General features: G+C 37.2%; 2 protein-coding genes and 1 pseudogene across 2 annotated transcripts; 2 read left to right on the plus strand and 1 right to left on the minus strand.

The window, feature by feature from the left end:
- LOC149482135 (uncharacterized) lies at positions 1–1,570 on the minus strand. Its single transcript, XM_089704170.1, has 4 exons — positions 1,164–1,570; positions 770–1,091; positions 424–683; positions 1–217 (listed from the first exon to the last, which is right to left on the minus strand). The coding sequence occupies exons 1-4, from the start codon at positions 1,489–1,491 to the stop codon at positions 129–131; spliced, it is 999 nt and encodes a 332-aa protein (XP_089560296.1). The 5' UTR covers positions 1,492–1,570; the 3' UTR covers positions 1–128.
- An 11,634-nt stretch (positions 1,571–13,204) lies between these two features.
- Positions 13,205–17,359, plus strand: LOC149482136 (uncharacterized; annotated as a pseudogene).
- A 1,275-nt stretch (positions 17,360–18,634) lies between these two features.
- Positions 18,635–23,530, plus strand: LOC149482137 (uncharacterized). The gene is made up of 5 exons (XM_089703944.1): positions 18,635–19,056; positions 20,761–20,884; positions 21,183–21,335; positions 21,418–22,593; positions 22,788–23,530. The coding sequence occupies exons 1-5, from the start codon at positions 18,985–18,987 to the stop codon at positions 23,135–23,137; spliced, it is 1,875 nt and encodes a 624-aa protein (XP_089560070.1). The 5' UTR covers positions 18,635–18,984; the 3' UTR covers positions 23,138–23,530.
- Positions 23,531–24,359: the final 829 nt, after the last annotated feature.

Below are 24,359 nucleotides of genomic sequence, written 5' to 3' on the forward strand. Positions count from 1 at the left end.
TATCTTTTATATTATTTTAATGTATTAACTATTTGACTCCTAATTTCAAGTGACATGTAATGTAAGCTCTTCTGTACAAGTGATAAAAGTAAATAAAAAGTATTATTAGGATAAATTTTTACTATTATTCAACAATAAGATCCAACATGAGCAATGAATGTTTCGTTATGTAAAGTTTGCTGAACAGTAGGTCTCCAATACCACCAGTTGTACCACACTAAAATAAAATAAAAATATAATTAGATTGTATGATGTATCCATCTGAGTATGATTCAATTGAACTAAAGTTAAAATGTCCATACAGTTAGTATAAAAATTGTAATTTGTACATGAAAAATACAAGTATAATAAATTTTAATAAGAAGTCTACTTGAAAATCGAACAAAACCTTATTGTTATATACAAATTATTTAAAACACTTACACAAGGCTGATTCTGGTAACTTTATTTCTAGCGATCTACATTGATGCTTACATTCATCAGCAGGTGCCAATGTTACAGTTCTCTTTCCACTTAATACTAATAAAAACGAGAAATTACATTCTGTATCTGGTACTTTAAATGGATAACCTTTTGTATCTACAATTATATATCTTTCTGAGCTTTGACCAAACTTTGGCACAATTTTGGGCCTTGGAATGTACTGTCGTAATGTTCTTGCTGCATTCAATGTGTTTATTTTCCTACAAAAATCATGTTTTTGTTTTAAAATATATTCAAATTCAATTAAGTATGAAAATATAGTAACTAATAAAAAAGATTAGCTTACCAAATATACAGATTATTATCTGTATTACTATTATGATTTTTACTAAACACATCTGCAGGTGATAAATAATATTTATTATTTACTAGTACTTTAGGACTTTCTGCATCAAATATCTTCCTATTTCTAACATATAATTCACTTAATTGTGTCCATGACAATTCTGGTTGTTTAGTTAAATAAATCAAGGGTGAAATGTGCTGCCTATGTGAAGGATTGGGATTTTGTATTTCTCTGACATTTTGAACATTACTACAAGGCCAACAGTCCATATCCACTACCGTAAAGTAAGGGTTTTGGATCAAACATGTTTCTTGATGCAGACCTGTAGCAAATCATAACATAAAGTAAATATACAGTTATTTTTATTAATCAAATAAACAGAACTAATAATTACCTGTTAATACCGGGAATATGGATAGAAATGGAATAGAAATTTGTCTCCAGAACCGCAGTCCTGGATAAATATATTCTTGTAGATTGCAAATGATAAAACTATAAATTTCTCTATAGTGTGTAGTAAGTACTATTATACATGAAAGAGCAAATATTATGATGAATATCTTTAGCCATAGTTTACGCTTGTATTGATTTGAGTTTTCAAGATTTCGAAGGGATTCTAAATACATCCGTCGGAACTCATCCTCGCTAATGCCCGCATCAATGCATTCTTTTTTTAATCTCTGTACATCGTTTGAATAGTCTTGTAAAGTTTCTGTAGTCATTTATATAGTGGCACTACTTAAAAGTAATAGAGAACTTTTAAGTTCATTTAGGTATTTCATAAAGTTACGATTTGAAATTAAATAATGTACACTACGGCCAACGTAACTTGGCGGGCCTGAACTTCGCGCAGAAGGCTGCGCACGAACGTTTTTTAGGAACGAAATGGTGGCATGAGGCGGCGTGCGCGGGGCGGAGATCTAGGCTAGGGATTGACTCTATGTAAACACAATCATCCCTTTATTCGAACGAATATCGCAATCGATTTTTATCGATTTGAAATTTATTGATTTTTGTTTATATGAGATACTGAACGAAATAGCTTTACAAACTTATTGAATTTTGTCGTTAGTAAAAGAGATTTCGAGTTTAATAGCAAAAAAAAACTAATAACATTTTATTTTCATGGTTGTAAGACATGATTTAGTTAAATATCATTTATTTATAAACGACCACTACAATAAGGACTGATTGAGAATATTTGAAACCTATTATAAAATTAAATATAAATATATTTCACAATTCAATTTCAATCGATTTGAAAAAAAAATCGATTAATCAATATCCTCAGACACGCATAGTGGACATCCCTTTTTGTTTACGTCGTATAACTTCGTGCATATTCGGCAATTCTCGGTACGCAATTATGTATCTCAGTCACACGTTAACATTGGTGTCGTGTTCGTGTCGCTATCTCTGTCTTGAGTACAGGCGGTTACAAAAGTTTTCGTTGAGTTGATCGTTATTATTTGTTATTATTATATTGTTGAGTGTTAAGTTTAAATTTGTTCGTGTTTAAGTTTGTTTTAGTGATAATTTGGAATATTCTACTTGGAATTTTGTATTATTCGGGAACAAAGATGCCACCAAAGCATAATATGGTTTTAAATCGCCAGGCGAGAAAAATAATATTCGATTTAACGCAGTATTTTAAAAAAGAAAAAGAAGAAGGCGTAAAAAATGTTGACAAAGTTTTTTTAAGAGTTGCTGAGTGAATCCTGAATTCATTAGGTTATTTTTATTGCTTTATGTCTCATAGCGTTTTGATATTTATTTTATTTGTACTTGGTCTCTGTATAAGGAAATTTTTATTCGAATTTCAGTTTAAAAGAAATAAATGCCTATAACACTTTTTTTTACGAGTGTACATGCGCAAAAGTTCGTAGAGGCTATGTTCAGGCCCGCCAAGTTACGTTGGTCGTATTGTAAAAACATTGAGTCAATTGTCAACTTCTGGTGTCAACTGTCAAAGTCAATACGTCAACGTCAACGTTTAGCTAATTTTACGGCACAGACTGGATAGTGCATAATTACAAAATTGTTACTATGGTCCTGTACTGTGGTCCTGTACCTAGTACCTTACATTAAGCCTTATGGTATTCTTATAAATACGCGGTAATGAGGAGAAGGGCAGCAGTGGGCAGCATCTATGATGAAGAAAATGCGATAGAGTTCCAATGACATTCTGAAGACATTAATTATTGAGAAAGTAGACGGTCCATTCATCCATTATCATATTGTGTACTATGTAAATCGTACACAATATGATAATGGATAATTTTTAATGGTTTTAATAATATTAAATAAACAAAACAATATTATTGTTTTTAATCGTATGAATTTAATCGTATGGAATGTAATTTTATAATACTTATTAATATTGCCACATTGCAATGTAATTTTATACTACAGTAAAAGTTCCTTATTCGCGCTTCCTTCATTCGCGGTTTCACTATTCGCGGATGGAAAAAATGCGACCTAAATCCTGTATTCGCGGCCTAAAATTCTTTATTCGCGGATCGAATCGGTACATCGGTACATACATATATGTATTTACCTAAATAAAAACCATTCGTTATCCTTAGTAAACGCTTGAACTACAACTACGAATTTATAATGTCGACTAAAAAAAATGAAAAACGAGTAAAAAGTGACAAGCAATTGCCTAAACCTGAAGATAATACCTAATTAAATGGTAATTAATAAATATGTTTGGTTAAATTAAACTGTTTTCTTTATGTAATTGCTTTTTTATTTCGTCACCTAAGAACGTATCCCCTATAACCCCATACAAATTACCATTCCATATTCACGGTTTCTCTATTCGCGGCACATTTACGGAACCTATTACCCGCGAATAAGGAACTTTTACTGTATATTACTGTGCCGCGTATAAAAATTTGTTTGGGGGCCCTTAGGAAGGGTAAAGATTTCTCACAAAAGAAAAAAAAATATTTGCATAAAATTCAAAGGAATATTTATCTATCTGTCACTTCTTCCGAAATTTTTACAAACAATTCAAATTAAATATACACACAGAAGGAGAAAATTGCTTTTTTTGACTTGTCATTTCTGAAAAAAAAAATTTGGGGAAGTTTTTAGTAATTTTTGCTTACGCACGTTGGGGGCCCCCTTGGCGGGGGGGCCCCGTATAATTGATATGGCAGATACGGCGGTAGCTATGCCCCTGCATTACACGTAACGAAAACGTTTAAAAAATGGTAAACATGCAACTACAACGAGTTAAAATCGTCCAGATTTCTATTTCATGGGGCTTAGTAGGAGGTCATCACCTCACACAGGAGAAATATAATCACCGAAAGTTACAAAGAACATTTAAGAACGTAAGATCGGTAGTTCCTCTAAATTTGACCATCGTTTTTGCATGTCACCTACGGCTTATTGGAGTCGTGTGCACTGGTTTTACAGATTCTTTCCTTACACGAGATCCGCCCGTATTTTTTTTTGGCTATTTGGTATATTCCTTGATTTATGGATTAAGACTTAGTAAAGTAGGTTATTAGCCTGCCAGGCCAAGACATTATTATTTTTTTCTCGTCTCCACCAGAAATCGAACCCATGGGCCATGACCACTCACGATCTACGCTCACGCGTCAACCACTGTACAGAGGAGACGGTCAGAGACGAGGTCAGAGATGATCAAGAAGACTAATAATAATTATCATTATTTTTTATGATATATTTAAACATATAGAGGGTAACTTGGATTAACACATAGGATTGGTTTGATCAAATTCAAATTCAAGTTCAAATTCGAACGTGAACACAAACACAAACACAGACACACGAACACGAACACACAAACATGAACACACGAACACGAAAACGAACACGAACAACGAACAACGAACAACGAACAACGAACAACGAACAACGAACAACGAACAACGAACAACGAACAACGAACAACGAACAACGAACAACGAACAACGAACACGAAAACGAAAACGAACACGAACACGAACACGAACACGAACACGAACACGAACACGAACACGAACACGAACACGAACACGAACACGAACACGAACACGAACAACGAACAACGAACAACGAACAACGAACAACGAACAACGAACAACGAACACGAACACGAACACGAACAACGAACAACGAACAACGAACAACGAACAACGAACAACGAACAACGAACAACGAACAACGAACAACGAACAACGAACAACGAACAACGAACAACGAACAACGAACACGACCACGAACACGAACACGAACACGAACACGAACACGAACACGAACACGAACACGATCACGAACACGAACACGAACACGAACACGAACACGAACACGAACACGAACACGAACACGAACACGAACACGAACACGAACACGAACACGAACAACGAACAACGAACAACGAACAACGAACAACGAACAACGAACAACGAACAACGAACAACGAACAACGAACAACGAACAACGAACAACGAACAACGAACAACGAACAACGAACAACGAACAACGAACAACGAACAACGAACAACGAACAACGAACAACGAACAACGAACAACGAACAACGAACAACGAACAACGAACAACGAACACGAACACGAACACGAACACGAACACGAACACGAACACGAACACGAACAACGAACAACGAACAACGAACAACGAACAACGAACAACGAACAATGTGAATGTGAATGTGAATGTGACTGTGAATGTGAATGTGAATGTGAATGTGAATGTGAACAAACACAAACACGAACACGAACACGAACACGAACACGATCACGATCACGAACACGAACACGAACAACGAACAACGAACAACGAACAACGAACAACGAACAACGAACAACGAACAACGAACAACGAACAACGAACAACGAACAACGAACAACGAACACCGAACAACGAACAACGAACAACGAACAACGAACAACGAACAACGAACAACGAACACGAACACGAACACGAACACGAACACGAACACGAACACGAACACGAACACGAACACGAACACGAACACGAACACGAACACGAACACGAACACGAACACGAACACGAACACGAACACGAACACGAACACGAACACGAACACGAACACGAACACGAACAACGAACAACGAACAAAGAACAACGAACAACGAACAACGAACAACGAACAACGAACTACGAACAACGAACACGAACACAGAACAACCAACACGAACACGAACACGATCACGAACACGAACACTAACACTAACACTAACACTAACACTAACACGAACAACGAACAACGAACAACGAACAACGAACAACGAACAACGAACAACGAACAAGGAACAACGAACAACGAACAACGAACAACGAACAACGAACAACGAACAACGAACAACGAACAACGAAGAACGAAGAACGAAGAACGAAGAACGAAGAACGAAGAACGAACACGAACACGAACACGAACACGATCACGAACACGATCACGAACACGAACACGAACACGAACACGAACACGAACACGAACACGAACACGAACACGAACACGAATAACGAACAACGAACAACGAACAACGAACAACGAACAACGAACCACGAACCACGAACCACGAACCACGAACCACGAACAACGAACAACGAACAACGAACAACGAACAACGAACAACGAACAACGAACAACGAACAACGAACAACGAACAACGAACAACGAACAACGAACAACGAACAACGAACAACGAACAACGAACAACGAACAACGAACAACGAACAACGAACAACGAACAACGAACAACGAACAACGAACAACGAACAACGAACAACGAACACGAACAACGAACAACGAACAACGAACAACGAACAACGAACAATGTGAATGTGAATGTGAATGTGAATGTGAATGTGACTGTGACTGTGAATGTGAATGTGAACAAACACAAACACAAACACGAACACGAACACGAACACGAACACGATCACGAACACGAACACGAACAACGAACAACGAACAACGAACAACGAACAACGAACAACGAACAACGAACAACGAACAACGAACAACGAACAACGAACAACGAACAACGAACACCGAACAACGAACAACGAACAACGAACAACGAACAACGAACAACGAACAACGAACACGAAAGCGAACACGAACACGAACACGAACACGAACACGAACACGAACACGAACACGAACACGAACACGAACACGAACACGAACACGAACACGAACACGAACACGAACACGAACACGAACACGAACACGAACACGAACACGAACACGAACACGAACACGAACACGAACACGAACACGAACACGAACACGAACACGAACACGAACACGAACAACGAACAACGAACAACGAACATTGAACAAACGAACAACGAACAACGAACAACGAACAACGAACAACGAACAACGAACAACGAACAACGAACAACGAACAACGAACAACGAACAACGAACAACGAACAACGAACAACGAACAACGAACAACGAACAATGTGAATGTGAATGTGAATGTGAATGTGAATGTGAATGTGAACATACACAAACACGAACACGAAAACGAACACGAACACGAACAACGAACAACGAACAACGAACAACGAACAACGAACACGAACAACGAACAACGAACAACGAACAACGAACAACGAACAACGAACAACGAACAACGAACACGAACACGAACACGAACACGAACACGAACACGAACACGAACACGAACACGAACACGAACACGAACACGAACACGAACACGAACACGAACACGAACACGAACACGAACACGAACACGAACACGAACACGAACACGAACACGAACACGAACACGAACACGAACACGAACACGAACACGAACACGAACACGAACACGAACACGAACACGAACACGAACAACGAACAACGAACAACGAACAACGAACAACGAACAACGAACAACGAACACGAACACGAACACGAACAACGAACAACGAACAACGAACAACGAACAACGAACAACGAACAACGAACAACGAACAACGAACAACGAACAACGAACAACGAACAACGAACAACGAACAACGAACAACGAACAACGAACAATGTGAATGTGAATGTGAATGTGAATGTGAACATACACAAACACGAACACGAAAACGAACACGAACACGAACAACGAACGAACAACGAACAACGAACAACGAACAATGTGAATGTGAATGTGAATGTGAATGTGAATGTGAATGTGAATGTGAACATACACAAACACGAACACGAAAACGAACACGAACACGAACAACGAACAACGAACAACGAACAACGAACAACGAACACGAACAACGAACAACGAACAACGAACAGCGAACAACGAACAACGAACAACGAACAACGAACAACGAACACGAACACGAACACGAACACGAACACGAACACGAACACGAACACGAACAACGAACAACGAACAACGAACAACGAACAACGAACAACGAACAACGAACAACGAACAACGAACAACGAACACGAACACGAACACGAACACGAACACGAAAACGAACACGAACACGAACACGAACACGAACACGAACAACGAACAACGAACAACGAACAACGAACACGAACACGAACAACGAACAACGAACAACGAACAACGAACAACGAACAACGAACAACGAACAACGAACAACGAACAACAAACAATGTGAATGTGAATGTGAACATACACAAACACAAACACAAACACGAACACGAACACGAACACGAACACGAACACGAACACGAACACGAACACGAACACGAACACGAACACGAACACGAACACGAACACGAACACGAACACGAACACGAACACGAACAACGAACAACGAACAACGAAAAACGAACAACGAACAACGAACAACGAACAACGAACAACGAACAACGAACACGAAAACGAAAACGAACACGAACACGAACACGAACACGAACACGAACACGAACACGAACACGAACACGAACAACGAACAACGAACAACGAACAACGAACAACGAACAACGAACAACGAACAACGAACTACGAACAACGAACACGAACACAGAACAACGAACACGAACACGAACACGATCACGAACACGAACACTAACACTAACACGAACACGAACACGAACACGAACAACGAACAACGAACAACGAACAACGAACAACGAACAACGAACAACGAACAACGAACAACGAACAACGAACAACGAACAACGAACAACGAACAACGAACAACGAACAACGAACAACGAACAACGAACAACGAACAACGAACAACGAACAACGAACAATGTGAATGTGAATGTGAACATACACAAACACAAACACGAACACGAACACGAACACGAACACGAACACGAACACGAACACGATCACGAACACGAACAACGAACAACGAACAACGAACAACGAACAACGAACAACGAACAACGAACAACGAACAACGAACAACGAACAACGAACAACGAACAACGAACAACGAACACGAACACGAACACGAACACGAACACGAACACGAACACGAACACGAACACGAACACGAACAACGAACAACGAACAACGAACAACGAACAACGAACAACGAACAACGAACAACGAACAACGAACAACGAACAACGAACAACGAACAACGAACAACGAACAAAGAACAAAGAACAACGAACAACGAACACGAACACGAACACGAACACGAACACGAACACGAACACGAACACGAACACGAACAAGAACACGAACACGAACACGAACAACGAACAACGAACAACGAACAACGAACAACGAACAACGAACAACGAACAACGAACAACGAACAACGAACACGAACACGAACACGAACACGAAAACGAACACGAACACGAACACGAACACGAACACGAACACGAACACGAACAACGAACAACGAACAACGAACAACGAACAACGAACACGAACACGAACAACGAACAACGAACAACGAACAACGAACAACGAACAACGAACAATGTGAATGTGAATGTGAACATACACAAACACAAACACGAACACGAACACGAACACGAACACGAACACGAACACGAACACGAACACGAACACGAACACGAACACGATCACGAACACGAACAACGAACAACGAACAACGAACAACGAACAACGAACAACGAACAACGAACAACGAACAACGAACAACGAACAACGAACAACGAACAACGAACAACGAACAACGAACAACGAACAACGAACAACGAACAACGAACACGAACACGAACACGAACACGAACACGAACACGAACACGAACACGAACACGAACACGAACAACGAACAACGAACAACGAACAACGAACAACGAACAACGAACAACGAACAACGAACAACGAACAACGAACAACGAACAACGAACAACGAACAAAGAACAAAGAACAACGAACAACGAACACGAACACGAACACGAACACGAACACGAACACGAACACGAACACGAACACGAACAAGAACACGAACACGAACACGAACAACGAACAACGAACAACGAACAACGAACAACGAACAACGAACAACGAACACGAACACGAACAACGAACACGAACACGAACACGAACACGAAAACGAACACGAACACGAACACGAACACGAACACGAACACGAACACGAACAACGAACAACGAACAACGAACAACGAACAACGAACACGAACACGAACAACGAACAACGAACAACGAACAACGAACAACGAACAACGAACAATGTGAATGTGAATGTGAACATACACAAACACAAACACGAACACGAACACGAACACGAACACGAACACGAACACGAACACGAACACGAACACGAACACGATCACGAACACGAACAACGAACAACGAACAACGAACAACGAACAACGAACAACGAACAACGAACAACGAACAACGAACAACGAACAACGAACAACGAACAACGAACAACGAACAACGAACAACGAACAACGAACAACGAACAACGAACAACGAACAACGAACAACGAACAATGTGAATGTGAATGTGAATGTGAACAAACACAAACACAAACACGAACACGAACACGAACACGATCACGAACACGAACACGAACAACGAACAACGAACAACGAACAACGAACAACGAACAACGAACAACGAACAACGAACAACGAACAACGAACACGAACACGAACACGAACACGAACACGAACACGAACACGAACACGAACACGAACACGAACACGAACACGAACACGAACACGAACACGAACACGAACACGAACAACGAACAACGAACACGAACACGAACAACGAACAACGAACAACGAACAACGAACACGAACACGAACACGAACACGAACACGAACACGAACACGAACACGAACACGAACACGAACACGAACACGAACACGAACACGAACACGAACACGAACACGAACACGAACAACGAACAACGAACAACGAACAACGAACAACGAACAACGAACAACGAACAACGAACAACGAACAACGAACAACGAACAACGAACAACGAACAACGAACACGATCACGAACACGAACACGAACACGAACACGAACAACGAACAACGAACAACGAACAACGAACAACGAACAACGAACAACGAACAACGAACAACGAACAACGAACAACGAACAACGAACAACGAACAACGAACAACGAACACGAACACGAACACGAACACGAACACGAACACGAACACGAACACGAACACGAACACGAACACGAACACGAACACGAACACGAACACGAACACGAACACGAACAACGAACAACGAACACGAACACGAACAACGAACAACGAACAACGAACAACGAACACGAACACGAACACGAACACGAACACGAACACGAACACGAACACGAACACGAACACGAACACGAACACGAACACGAACACGAACACGAACACGAACACGAACAACGAACAACGAACAACGAACAACGAACAACGAACAACGAACAACGAACAACGAACAACGAACAACGAACAACGAACAACGAACACGAACACGAACACGAACACGAACACGAACACGAACACGAACACGAACAACGAACAACGAACAACGAACAACGAACAACGAACAATGTGAATGTGAATGTGAATGTGAATGTGAATGTGAACATACACAAACACGAACACGAAAACGAACACGAACACGAACAACGAACGAACAACGAACAACGAACAACGAACAATGTGAATGTGAATGTGAATGTGAATGTGAATGTGAATGTGAATGTGAACATACACAAACACGAACACGAAAACGAACACGAACACGAACACGAACACGAACACGAACACGAACACGAACACGAACACGAACACGAACACGAACACGAACACGAACACGAACAACGAACAACGAACAACGAACAACGAACAACGAACAACGAACAACGAACAACGAACAACGAATAACGAACAACGAACAACGAACAACGAACAACGAACACGATCACGAACACGAACACGAACACGAACACGAACAACGAACAACGAACAACGAACAACGAACAACGAACAACGAACAACGAACAACGAACAACGAACAACGAACAACGAACACGAACACGAACACGAACACGAACACGAACACGAACACGAACACGAACACGAACACGAACACGAACACGAACACGAACACGAACACGAACAACGAACAACGAACACGAACACGAACAACGAACAACGAACAACGAACAACGAACACGAACACGAACACGAACACGAACACGAACACGAACACGAACACGAACACGAACACGAACACGAACACGAACACGAACACGAACACGAACAACGAACAACGAACAACGAACAACGAACAACGAACAACGAACAACGAACAACGAACAACGAACAACGAACAACGAACAACGAACAACGAACAACGAACAACGAACAACGAACAACGAACAACGAACAACGAACACGAACACGAACACGAACACGAACACGAACACGAACAAGAACACGAACACGAACACGAACAACGAACAACGAACAACGAACAACGAACAACGAACAACGAACAACGAACAACGAACAACGAACAACGAACAACGAACAACGAACAACGAACAACGAACACGAACACGAACACGAACACGAAAACGAACACGAACACGAACACGAACACGAACACGAACACGAACAACGAACAACGAACAACGAACAACGAACAACGAACAACGAACACGAACACGAACACGAACAACGAACAACGAACAACGAACAACGAACAACGAACAACGAACAACAAACAACGAACAACGAACAACGAACAATGTGAATGTAAATGTGAATGTGAATGTGAACATACACAAACACAAACACGAACACAAACACAAACAGAAACACGAACACGAACACGAACAACGAACAACGAACAACGAACAACGAACAACGAACAACGAACACGAACACGAACAACGAACAACGAACAACGAACAACATCTTATCTCGCTTGCGTACTGATCACTTAAATATTAAATAATGAGGAACGTTTAAATTTAGAGTCATTATGTACACAGTATGCGGATGTATTTTATATAGAAGGAGTAAACTTAACATTTACGAATAAAATTAAACATTCTATTAGAACTAAGGATGAAATACCGTTTTATACGAAAAGTTATCGCTATCCAATTATTCATAGGCAGGAAGTACAGAATCAGATAAGTAAGATGTTAGAACAAGGTATTATTAGACCATCTGATTCAGCATGGAGCTCTCCTATTTGGGTAGTACCTAAAAAAGCAGATGCCTCCGGTAAAGTTAAATGGCGTTTAGTTGTTGATGTTAGAAAGTTAAATGAGAAAACTTTGGATGACAAATATCCGATTCCTAATATTACAGATGTCTTACATAAATTGGGTAACTGTCAATACTTCACAACGCTAGATTTAGTAAGTGGTTTTTATCAAGTGGAAATGAACCCGGCTGACATTCCAAAAACTGCTTTTAGTGTAGAACATGGTCATTTTGAATTCTTGAGAATGCCCATGGGCCTAAAGAATAGTCCATCTACTTTTCAAAGAGTAATGGATAATGTACTGAGAGATTTGCAAAATTCTATTTGTCTAGTTTACCTAGATGATATAATAGTGTTTAGCACTTCTTTACAGGAGCATATCGTTAATCTTGGAAAAGTGTTTCAGAGATTGCGTGAATCCAACTTTAAAATACAGACCACCGCTGCTAAGCTTAGTTCAGCTGCATATGCAGTTCGAAGAATAAGGCATCTCACCGATGAAGACACGGCTAGATTGGTTTATTTTAGCTACTTTCATAGCATTATGTCCTATGGAATTCTGCTATGGGGCAGGGCTGCAGATATAGAAACTATATTTATATTACAGAAAAGAGCCATACGCTCTATATATAATTTACGTGCTAGGGACTCACTAAGAGATCTCTTCAAGAATACTGGTATCCTCACTGTACCATCACAGTATATATTTAATAACATTTTATATGTACACAAAAACGCAGACTTACACACAAGAGTAGGAGATAGACACTGTTATGGCACAAGGAACAGAAATAAAATTGAAATGCCATTTTATCGTCTAGCTAAAGTTAAAAATTCATTTATGGGCCAAGGTATACTTTTTTACAACAGAATTCCTCATAGTATCAAAGAGTTTAGTAGTGCTAAATTTAAAAATTATGTAAAAAACGTAGTTAACGTAGTAAACATAATAAACGTTAAACGTAGTAAACATAGTTCAGAGAGCCTATTACAGCATTAAGGAATATATGGAAGATAAAAACCCATGGAGGGTTATCGCGTAAAAACCACAGGACAGTTCTCTGGCATATTATGATAATATACAGTTACATATTTTGTAAAATTAAATTGTAATACTGATATGATTTAAAAGAGCAACTATGGAGTTTCTTGCCGGTTCTTCTCCATAGATACTGCTTCCGAATCGGTGGTAAATGTAAAAAATATGTATTGACGTTTCAAAAGTGCTTCTCCAAGAAGTCTAATTGAATAAATAAATGTTTGAGTTTGAGTTTGAGATGGATAAATCGGAATTTCTTAAACTCGAAACCGCGTATCTAGGTCACATTATTAGCAAAGATGGGATAAAGCCTAACCCAGATAAGATATCTGCCATCCAAAAGTATCCTCTTCCGAAAACTCCAACCGACATTAAACGATTTTGGAAATTCATACCAGATTTCGCTAAAATCACGAAACCCATGACACAATGCTTAAAAAAAGGTTCAAAGATAACATTTTCTAAAGATTACATTGAATGTTTCAATAGGTGTTAAACATTATTAATGAACGATCCAATTCTTCAGTATCCTGATTTCAATAAAGAATTTATTCTTACAACTGACGCGTCGAATTTAGCTATCGGTGCTGTACTCTCTCAAGGCCCCGTTGGTTCCGATAAACCAATTGCGTACGCTTCACGTACACTTAATAGTAGCGAAATTAATTATAGTACGATTGAGAAGGAGCTACTAGCAATTGTCTGGGCAACGAAATATTTCCGCCCTTATCTTTTTGGTCGAAAGTTTAAAATTATAACTGATCATAGACCCCTTCAATGGGTCATGAATTTAAAGGAACCTAATTCCCGTCTCACACGTTGGAGGCTCAAACTTAGCGAATACGATTACACCGTAATTTATAAGCAGGGAAAACAAAATTGTAACGCCGATGCTTTATCGCGAATTCAAATTAATAATGAGGAAACAGAATCTTTAGCGGTTAATCCAACAGAGACAACACCTTCATTAATAAAAAGAAGTTCAGATAAACTTACTGTTCATTCCAATTCAATTAAGATTACTGCACATTCGAAATCAGATACTGTTAAAGCAAATTCCAACACCGTCACAGTTCATACTGACGCGGAGAACCCAATTCTAGATATCCCTATAACAGATGTACTGGCTGATTTACCTATTCATATCTATACTAAGAAGAATATGGCGCTGTTGCTAAATTTAGGCTTAAGAGGGTACCTAAATTGTTACAGAATCCTTCCTCTGATCCTGTGCCTGGTACAAGCGGAGGATCCCACCCTGAGTAGCTTGGATGATGGACCTGGTATATTACCATTTAATATTGGAACTGTAAGAATTGTCACTCATTTTCATTCATTTTTGCAAATTATTAATTTAAAGGATATTCGTGATAGTATAACCATAGTAAAGGACCAATTAAATTCAATAACACCTAATTTGCACGATAGATTGTTTTCGCTATATAATTCACATATCGCACTTGCATTATAAGATTATAAAATTGTCAAATCAGTTAGAAACTTTTGAACCCAAATGCATAAAGAGAGGTCTCATAGATGGTTTAGGTTCAGTAATAAAAAGTATTTCTGGTAACCTAGACTATACAGATGCAATTAAATATGATACCGCGATTAAATTATTACAATATAATGAGAATAGATTGGTCACAGAAATGAATAATCATATAAGCCTCAGTAAAGATTGGATAAAACAACAATCTGATATTTTAAACAACTTAATAAAAAATCAGGAAAAAATTGAAATAGCTATAAATGATTTAAAGGCCAATAATTTAAACATTACTCTAAATATCGATTAAATTCAACGCGTAGCAATTATCAGATAACATTGATGATATATCTGAGGAATTACATAGATTAGAAAATTTATTAGGTTTTATTCGTGCGAAAAGTACGCATCATCTTATATTCAATTCAAATTCACTAAAAGAAATGTTAAATAAATTACACAAATTTTATGGCAAAGAGCAAATCCCTCAAGTTAATTATAGAGAATATTTTGATTTAGTTAAACTAGGCTATTATTATAGTAATAGAAATATAGTTATAGTTTTTATGTTCCCGGTTGTCCTTCCTACTACCTTTGAATTATTTAAATTATCCATAGTTCCCAATTAAGATAGTAAAGTCCTAATTCCACCCTATCCTTTTGTGGCAATTCACGACGAGGATTTTATGTACATGGAGGCAGAATGCCCGAAGTATGGCCTAGGGTATCTATGTGAGGACAAGCTGAACCATCATCGATCCAAAAATGACTGCGTGTATCACCTTATTACCACGCAACGAGTCGTCGCATCTTGTCTCTTCACGCCTGTGGAACTCGGAGCCCCGGCCCTAGAAAAATTGGACCCCCAAGTTTCCCCAGGTTTCCCCAAGCCATCAAAAATTCACCTATCATGCTCGCAAGATCAATATGACGTCATTAAAAAAAGCTACTTAGCCACAATACCCAAGAACTGCATTCTTCAAACGGAGGATTTCAGACCAGAAGAAGACCATATCAAAGGACAGATAATGAAAATTGCAAACCTACCAGATTCCAGCCAATATAATACAGATGGAGAAGCAATCATGATAATCAAAAAGAAAAAATAGAACATCAATCGGCGGAGTGTGAAATTTCAGCGATATTAACGAGCCTTGCCCGCCAATAGTCGCTGAACTTCAGGAGGGAGGTGTTATGTACCTACATATAACACGCCTTAATTATTAGAGGATGCATTGGGCCACCCAAGAAGGACTTGTACTTGATAGCGATTGCGACATCGCGCACACCTGCGATTCCAGAGAGTGTTGCGGCAATCACCACCACCGCGACGCTGCAGCTGCCCCGCCGAGGACGACGTGCACTCTTGGTTCCAACATTGAACGGGCGAGGGACGTAGTTTAAGTTAGGAATAATTTATAATGTAATTTTTTTACAATAAATTATTAATAAGTAAATTTCGGTTTTTTTTGCGCCTTCGCGGGTCGGTCAATATAATTCGTGTTCGTGTTCGTGTTCGTGTTTGTTTGAGTTTTATTTTGAGTTCGTGTTCGTGTTCGTGTTCGTGTTCGTTTTCGTGTTCGTGTTCGTGTTCGTGTTCGTGTTCGTGTTCGTGTTCGTGTTCGTGTTCGTGTTCGTGTTCGTGTTCGTGTTCGTGTTCGTGTTCGTGTTCGTGTTCGTGTTATTGGAAATAAAAATTAACATCGAGTCCTACCTTATCGACTGTAGAAAAAAATTATAGAACATTTCAATTATTTTCTTACATTATCGACTATAGATGAAAATTATATAAATTAACAAAAATCATATTTTGCAAATTGAAAAATGGAATAATTTTATCAAATAATGTATTGTCATCGGTCCTCAATAAATCTACAAAGTTTGAACGAAATCTGGCCGTTTAAAGTGGGTCAAAATTGCGCCCAAAGAAGTCGGTTACAAACAAACATACAAAAAAAACAAGGTGAAGCTAATAAAAAGCGTGTGTAATGAAAAACTTAACGAAAAGGGTTCATCTATAACCATTTGGGGGCTACGATACACAGAAACACAGAAAGAAACGTCAAACTTATAACACCCCTCCCATATTGTGAGAAAAAAGTTAAAAGAGTAACTAAAGAGTTTTTTTCCCGGGTCTTCTTGGTAGAAACCATGTAGAAACTGTTTTCCAAACCTACCTACGTAGTACATAGACGTTATATTATTATGATGATTCAAAGTATTTAAAGGAAGTCTAGTTGAAAAAATAAATAAATGTTTGACTATGATTGAGTCTGTATCGTTTATAAAAAAAGAAGTTTCCTTTTGATATTTTTTATTGTGTTGTGATAATTGTACAAGTTTATCAATTTTCATGTTTAAGTGGTAGGTAAATACAACCTAAATTTGGGTCTAGGTTGATATAAGCATTGGAGTACAATATTTTAATTATTTGTTGTTGGTTAGGTAGTTAGGTACACAACTATAAAACGATATAAGGTCGCGTTATTAATAATAGTAACTACTAAAGTCAGTATTGAATACAACAGTGAATACTGATATTCAAGTAGGTATGTTCGGACGGGTAATGACTGATAAAATGTGAATATCGCTTTCACATGGGTTTAATTTGATTAGGTAACACCTATTTAAGACGCTATAATTTATACAAAATAATAATATTAGTGTTAGTGTCAAAACTAACAGCACATAACTATTCCAATTTTCTATAACAAATTCTCTAGACATTTAACCACAAAATAATTACACGATAAGATAACACAAAGTAGCCGTGTTCGGGTTCGATAATATACTGTCAATGCACGTAAAGAGTCCGTCAATAAGACGACATGCTCTCTTGAATGTTCTTATTTATAAATCTTTCATTTTCAATAGTGTAGTGTAAAAGATCCGCCTAGCATCAAGTGAAGTTGTTGGAATGTATTCAAATATTCATTGGTTAATAAAATGTTTATAAACAAACAACTGAATGGATTTTGATGGACGACGGGAAAGCGCTGGTTGGCGCTGGTCACTTATCTTTTCCCTTGTATTCCTGAACGTGAGTACTTATATCCGTTACAAAATATTTACGAACTGAGTGATTTCAACATCAACAGGTTAAATCTCTTACAAATATGAGATCACACACGTAAGCGGAAATATATTTGCGTCATGATTATTTTGTTCATTGTTATTAGTACCTAAACTCTAGAGTCTAGACTCTCTCACACCAGGAAACTTAATTTTATAATGTGTATTTCAATGTGTGTATTAGAAAAAAATCTAATATCTATAGTAATTCTTCACTTACAAAATATACATTTTGAGTCTGATTTATCAATAAAAAAGTTTAAGTAGCTAATTGCTTTTCTAAAATATTGTGTTTTAGTACGTAAGCTCTATGTATGAAACATCTTTCTACGTATGTTTTAGGTAACGTAAGGGTAACGTAGATGTTACACAAATATATTTTTAAACTGGTAGGTACCTAGTTTCCAATTATTGTTTCTAATGTTTTTATCTCCGTGATGTCACAAAGTTGGATGTTATCTGAGGATACGTCAATTACAAATACACAGGTGTGAGTTGACAAAACTGCAGATAAAACAATCAAATTCAACTATTTATAGTAGATGCAAACATCGCAATATTTAAATAATTACTTGAACTATATAATTACTTCATTGCGTTGATTGCAATGATCAATTAATAAACAACTTTATCATGTTTACGTAATAAATATTATTTGATTTTATTCCACTAATCATGCCTTAGGATGCTGCAATATGTAGATAAAACGGGCGAAGCCGCGGGCGGCTATCTAACAATAAAATATTTTATAACGAAACATTTTTTTTGGGTTTAGTAGGCACTTACTCAATATATGTACTGACAAAACTGATTCTAATTATTATTATTCCAATGATGTTTGAGTCCATGCCAAGGAAGCCGGAGTTGGCCGGACTAGAGTCTAGAGGTGGAGGCTGTGGTAGGTAGAAGTTCTTTGTGTGTTGTGTCTAAATTATAGGAACGGTTGTTTCTGTAATTTCAGGAATAAAAACAAATATGTAGGTACATTTGAATTAGAAACACTTTTCAAGATAACGACATATGTTTTAAACAAAACATTATCGTTAAAATCACGTGCATAATTTACTCACACAGAAGCTAATACATCATTCTTATGCCGATATTATTCTGTGACGTAGCTTGATGTATTGTGTGTAGATATTATGAGTATTAATAATAAATGCAAAAAATGTTAATCTTATCGTACCTATTGATTAAATAATGTACCTATAAGCGACACAGCAAAAAAAAACGTGATTTTATGAAAGTAGGTACCTACCTACGTTTACGATTGTGACCCCATGAATTTGATGTGAAGACGTACGTTTTATAAAGTACCTTACCCAATACCTTGATGTTTTCAGTTATCATTGCCTAATTTAATTAATGTTTTATAATAGAATAGAATACAATTGGAAGGTACCTATTTATCATTTATATATGTCTTAAAGTGTTTGGTTTTTTAACCACAATAATTTATTTTTAATGAGTTTTAAAGATCTTTTTCATGACACCTATAAAAAAGAACATTTCATAAATTTTGTTGTCCGTCTGGCCATTTGTTTCCGATCGCTTTTTTTCGCTATACTTCGTAACATATTTGACCGAACCTTATGTTCGTGACGTCGTAAAAATTTTGCCCTAAACATCATTTTTTTCGTTCCTTTTATCCATTTATTTCCTTAATTTTCAGATATGCCTGCCCAGCCTACTGCTTTCCTATGGAGTTTTCTGGGTGCATTTATCCAGTTTCGATGTACCGTTATGGGTTGGCCTTACGACTCCGTCCATTTTTGTCCTAACGTATAGTTTAACACGTAAGTTATACAAATATACAAATCTTTTTATCTTAATCATATTATCTTCATTTGATTAAATAATTGCATTTGAAGATTAATTATACACCTAATATTCAACATGAAGGACATGTTCCTAACTTCCTATGAATATCAAATGACAAACGGTTTACAAAAAATCAAACCTTAGAATAAAGAAGCACTTGATATTTAAAAAAATGCATTAGACAATAGACATATTAATTACATGAATATATCGAAGAATTTTGAGGGTAGTATGCGCAGCCATCGTTTTGAAGTTTATCTGGCTTAATTTTAGAATGCTGGTTCAGAGAAGCGGCGGACTCATGGGGAGGCTCTGTAGGATACAGAGTGATGGGTACTATAGGACTATTCTTTGTGGTCGTCAGTCTCATCATTTGCGCTTTCGTTCCATATCATGTACAGCCTTACATCTATGGTATAGTTGGAGGTGAGTTTTTTCGTCACAACTTAACAACTTAGTCGTGTTTATTTTTCATTAAGCTTATTAAATATTGTTTTATTTTTTTTAGGTCTAGGATCATCTCTTTTGTCCGCACAAGTAGATGCAGTAATATTTGAAACTTATGATACTCGCTTGGTTTTTGTAAAAGGGTTTTGCCTTCTTGGACAGGCCATTGGTCTATCGATATTTCCACATTTACTGACGGAATTAATAGACGTTTATGGATATTCTTTCGCTTATATTGTATATGCTGGGATTATGTTACAATCATTAGTCGCAATTATGTTACTGAATATTGACGAAAGTGCGCGAAGACCTGCTTCTTTCTCAAGATATAAAGACTTATCTCAAGGTTACATGGTATATAAGAATGAAGCAATGGATAATTTTTATGGAACAGAACTACAATTGCACTATTTAAGCAAAAAGTGTTGGAAAAATCCCTCTGACGATCAATTGCATCGGGAAGAAGAGCTCAAGTATGATGATGTGAGTATCATAGAAACGATAACACCTCCTCCGAGTCCAGAAGAGAAGAGAAGAAACATATTTGGAGTTGATATTTTACCAGAAATACCAGAAGAAAGTGAAGAAAGCGACAGTGATGATCACAACGCAGCAGGTATTAACAAGAAAAAGAATCGTTTAAGTGTAGCTATTAAAAGACTGAGTACCTTGGGAGAAAACATAGACGGGTGTATAACAAATCAAGTTAGAAGGGATTCACAAACGGAGCGGGATAATGCTGATATAAGCGAATACACAGAATTTGAAGTAAAATATGAAACTATAGCACCCATGACTGATATACACACAGAGAAAATATTTAATACTTTTAACTTTAGATGTCAATCAGCTTACATGAATATGAAAAGAAAATTATCGATTCCTTCATATAGAATGTACAGAATACGACGAAGATTTATTTATTTGATGTACAGCATTAATGACACATTTTTAAAGCCGCTTACGAGGTCGCTTTCTTGTGGAAAGTTTTATCCCGCCTTGTTATTAAGTTTTTCAAGATTAAGTTTACTATCAATATCATTAGTTTTGTTACCAATGTTAGCCTCAGAAGTGCATCCGAAAATTTCGATGCTCGAGATGAACTTTTTGATGTCTCTATATGGTTTTACTTGGATTTGTTTCCTGTTATGTACACCGTGGCTGGAGCAGACACCAAAACGAAATTACAAATATATAGTCGTCATCGGCCTAGGCATATCAACGATCTCAGCATTTGGTATGTTCCTACGTAATATTATTATTTTTTTTATCATATGTGACACAAATGTACATTCTTTATCAGTTGATATCAATCTATTAAAAAGTCATCATAAATTCGATTACATGCTGTCCTAGTTAATATTTATAAATGTTTGGATTTCCGCTTTTACAGACATTATACAATCTTTTTATAAAATGTTTTTTTTTCAGTGTTAGCAGCAGATAACAATCATGATTCGTATTCAATAGGCTGCGTAATTGCTGGTTTTGGCTTTGGAGCTGTGGCATCAAGTTGGGAGACAGCTGTCCAAGACTTCGTCGGCGCTAGAAAGTGGCCTAAAATTCACAGCACATTAGAAACCCTTTCAGCGTGCTTGATGACTGTATTTGTTGTAGGGCTCTCTTTTATAATAGAAAAACCAAATGGTCCCCAATTCGTTATGTTCATATTAGGTATACTTCTGGCTAGTGCAACAATTGTTTGGTTTATAATAGCCGTTGTTTCAATTTATTTGACAAACATAAGAACGATGAGACTTGGTAGGAAATGTTTGTTTTGAACTATTGAAATAAACAGTTACCAGGGAAAGTTCATTAAGACTCTGAGAAAAATTATTTACAGGAATAGGTAATTATTGTGATATTGTAGTTGTGTAGATCTAGAAATGTCGTTTAACAATAATAACTGTAAATATACCTACAATAAAATATGACATAAGTATGTAAAATTGTATATAATTACTAGCGGTCCGCCCCGGCTTCGCCCGTGGTACATATGAAAAATAGATGTTGGCCGATTCTCAGACTTACCCGATATGCACAGAAAATTTCATGAGAATCGGTCCACCCGTTTCGGAGGAGTATGCAGACTAACATTGTGACACGAGAATTTTATATATAAGATTAAGTTTTAAATGAATACTGAATACATATTAAAAGTTTTTTGTATGATATATCTTTTATTTTCTATGGTATAATATTCACATTTCTTTAATTAGGTATTATCTATTCATTGAAAGACAAATAGAGATTTAATAATAATGTACCTACGTGTCGTAAGTGTTTGAGTTGTACCTTGTTTACTCGTAAAAGGAAATTCCCAGATAAACAGTGTTATTAAGTAATTTTTACAACTATATCTACTAACTAATCCTTGTAAACATTTATAGGAAACGGAGATTATTTCTATATCTATAATTTCCAAATATTTAAATAACACTATCTATGCATAACACATTGATCATTGATCATTCTCATCGTCCTCACGTACCTTAGTTGTCTCCATTACCTACATACAACACATATTATGCTATATTTAGGGGGGCCTGTGTCTTCACCTTAACTGTAGTTCTTTACTGTTTCTACATAGGTAGTTAATATATTTCAAACAGGCATAATTCTGTACTTTGAAGAAATTTGGAAAAAGTTGAAGGGCTAACAGATTTTTTTTTTATTTTTACCTTTATCAAGACCACAATGTACCTATTAAGGGAAGGGACTGGCTTTCTAACACAGGCTATGCCTAGCAAGAGAGCCAGAGCCTCATAACCAATATTGTATATCCAAAGGGTGAAATAAAGATTTATTTTATTTTATTTATTTTTAAAAGGAACTCTCTTATTTCTGCAATTTGCAGTTTGTATTCAGACCAGTGAATATTTTAACAGTCCAGTCCCGTTAACATTCCTAAAATAACTAGAACTTCTATTTAGTAGATAGCTACCATTCAGATTTCAGTATTTAGAGAAAAAGATGCCGTAAACAAAGTGATATGATAATAAT

Source organism: Colias philodice, chromosome 15, assembly GCF_061535455.1.
Source record: "Colias philodice isolate Cphi_HAF_F1 chromosome 15, ilColPhil1 Martin Lab GWU primary, whole genome shotgun sequence".
Lineage (NCBI taxonomy): Eukaryota > Metazoa > Arthropoda > Insecta > Lepidoptera > Pieridae > Colias > Colias philodice.

Excerpts from the sequence above, each read along its gene's own strand:
- LOC149482137 (XM_089703944.1), top strand. The coding sequence starts at position 18,985 with ATGGATTTTGATGGACGACGGGAAAGCGCTGGTTGGCGCTGGTCACTT. Across the intron at positions 19,057-20,760 it reads TTTCCCTTGTATTCCTGAAC|ATATGCCTGCCCAGCCTACT; the intron begins GTGAGTACTTAT and ends CTTAATTTTCAG. Across the intron at positions 22,594-22,787 it reads ATCAACGATCTCAGCATTTG|TGTTAGCAGCAGATAACAAT; the intron begins GTATGTTCCTAC and ends TTTTTTTTTCAG.
- LOC149482135 (XM_089704170.1), bottom strand. The coding sequence starts at position 1,491 with ATGACTACAGAAACTTTACAAGACTATTCAAACGATGTACAGAGATTA. Across the intron at positions 1,092-1,163 it reads CATATTCCCGGTATTAACAG|GTCTGCATCAAGAAACATGT; the intron begins GTAATTATTAGT and ends GATTTGCTACAG. Across the intron at positions 218-423 it reads GTTACCAGAATCAGCCTTGT|TGTGGTACAACTGGTGGTAT; the intron begins GTAAGTGTTTTA and ends ATTTTATTTTAG.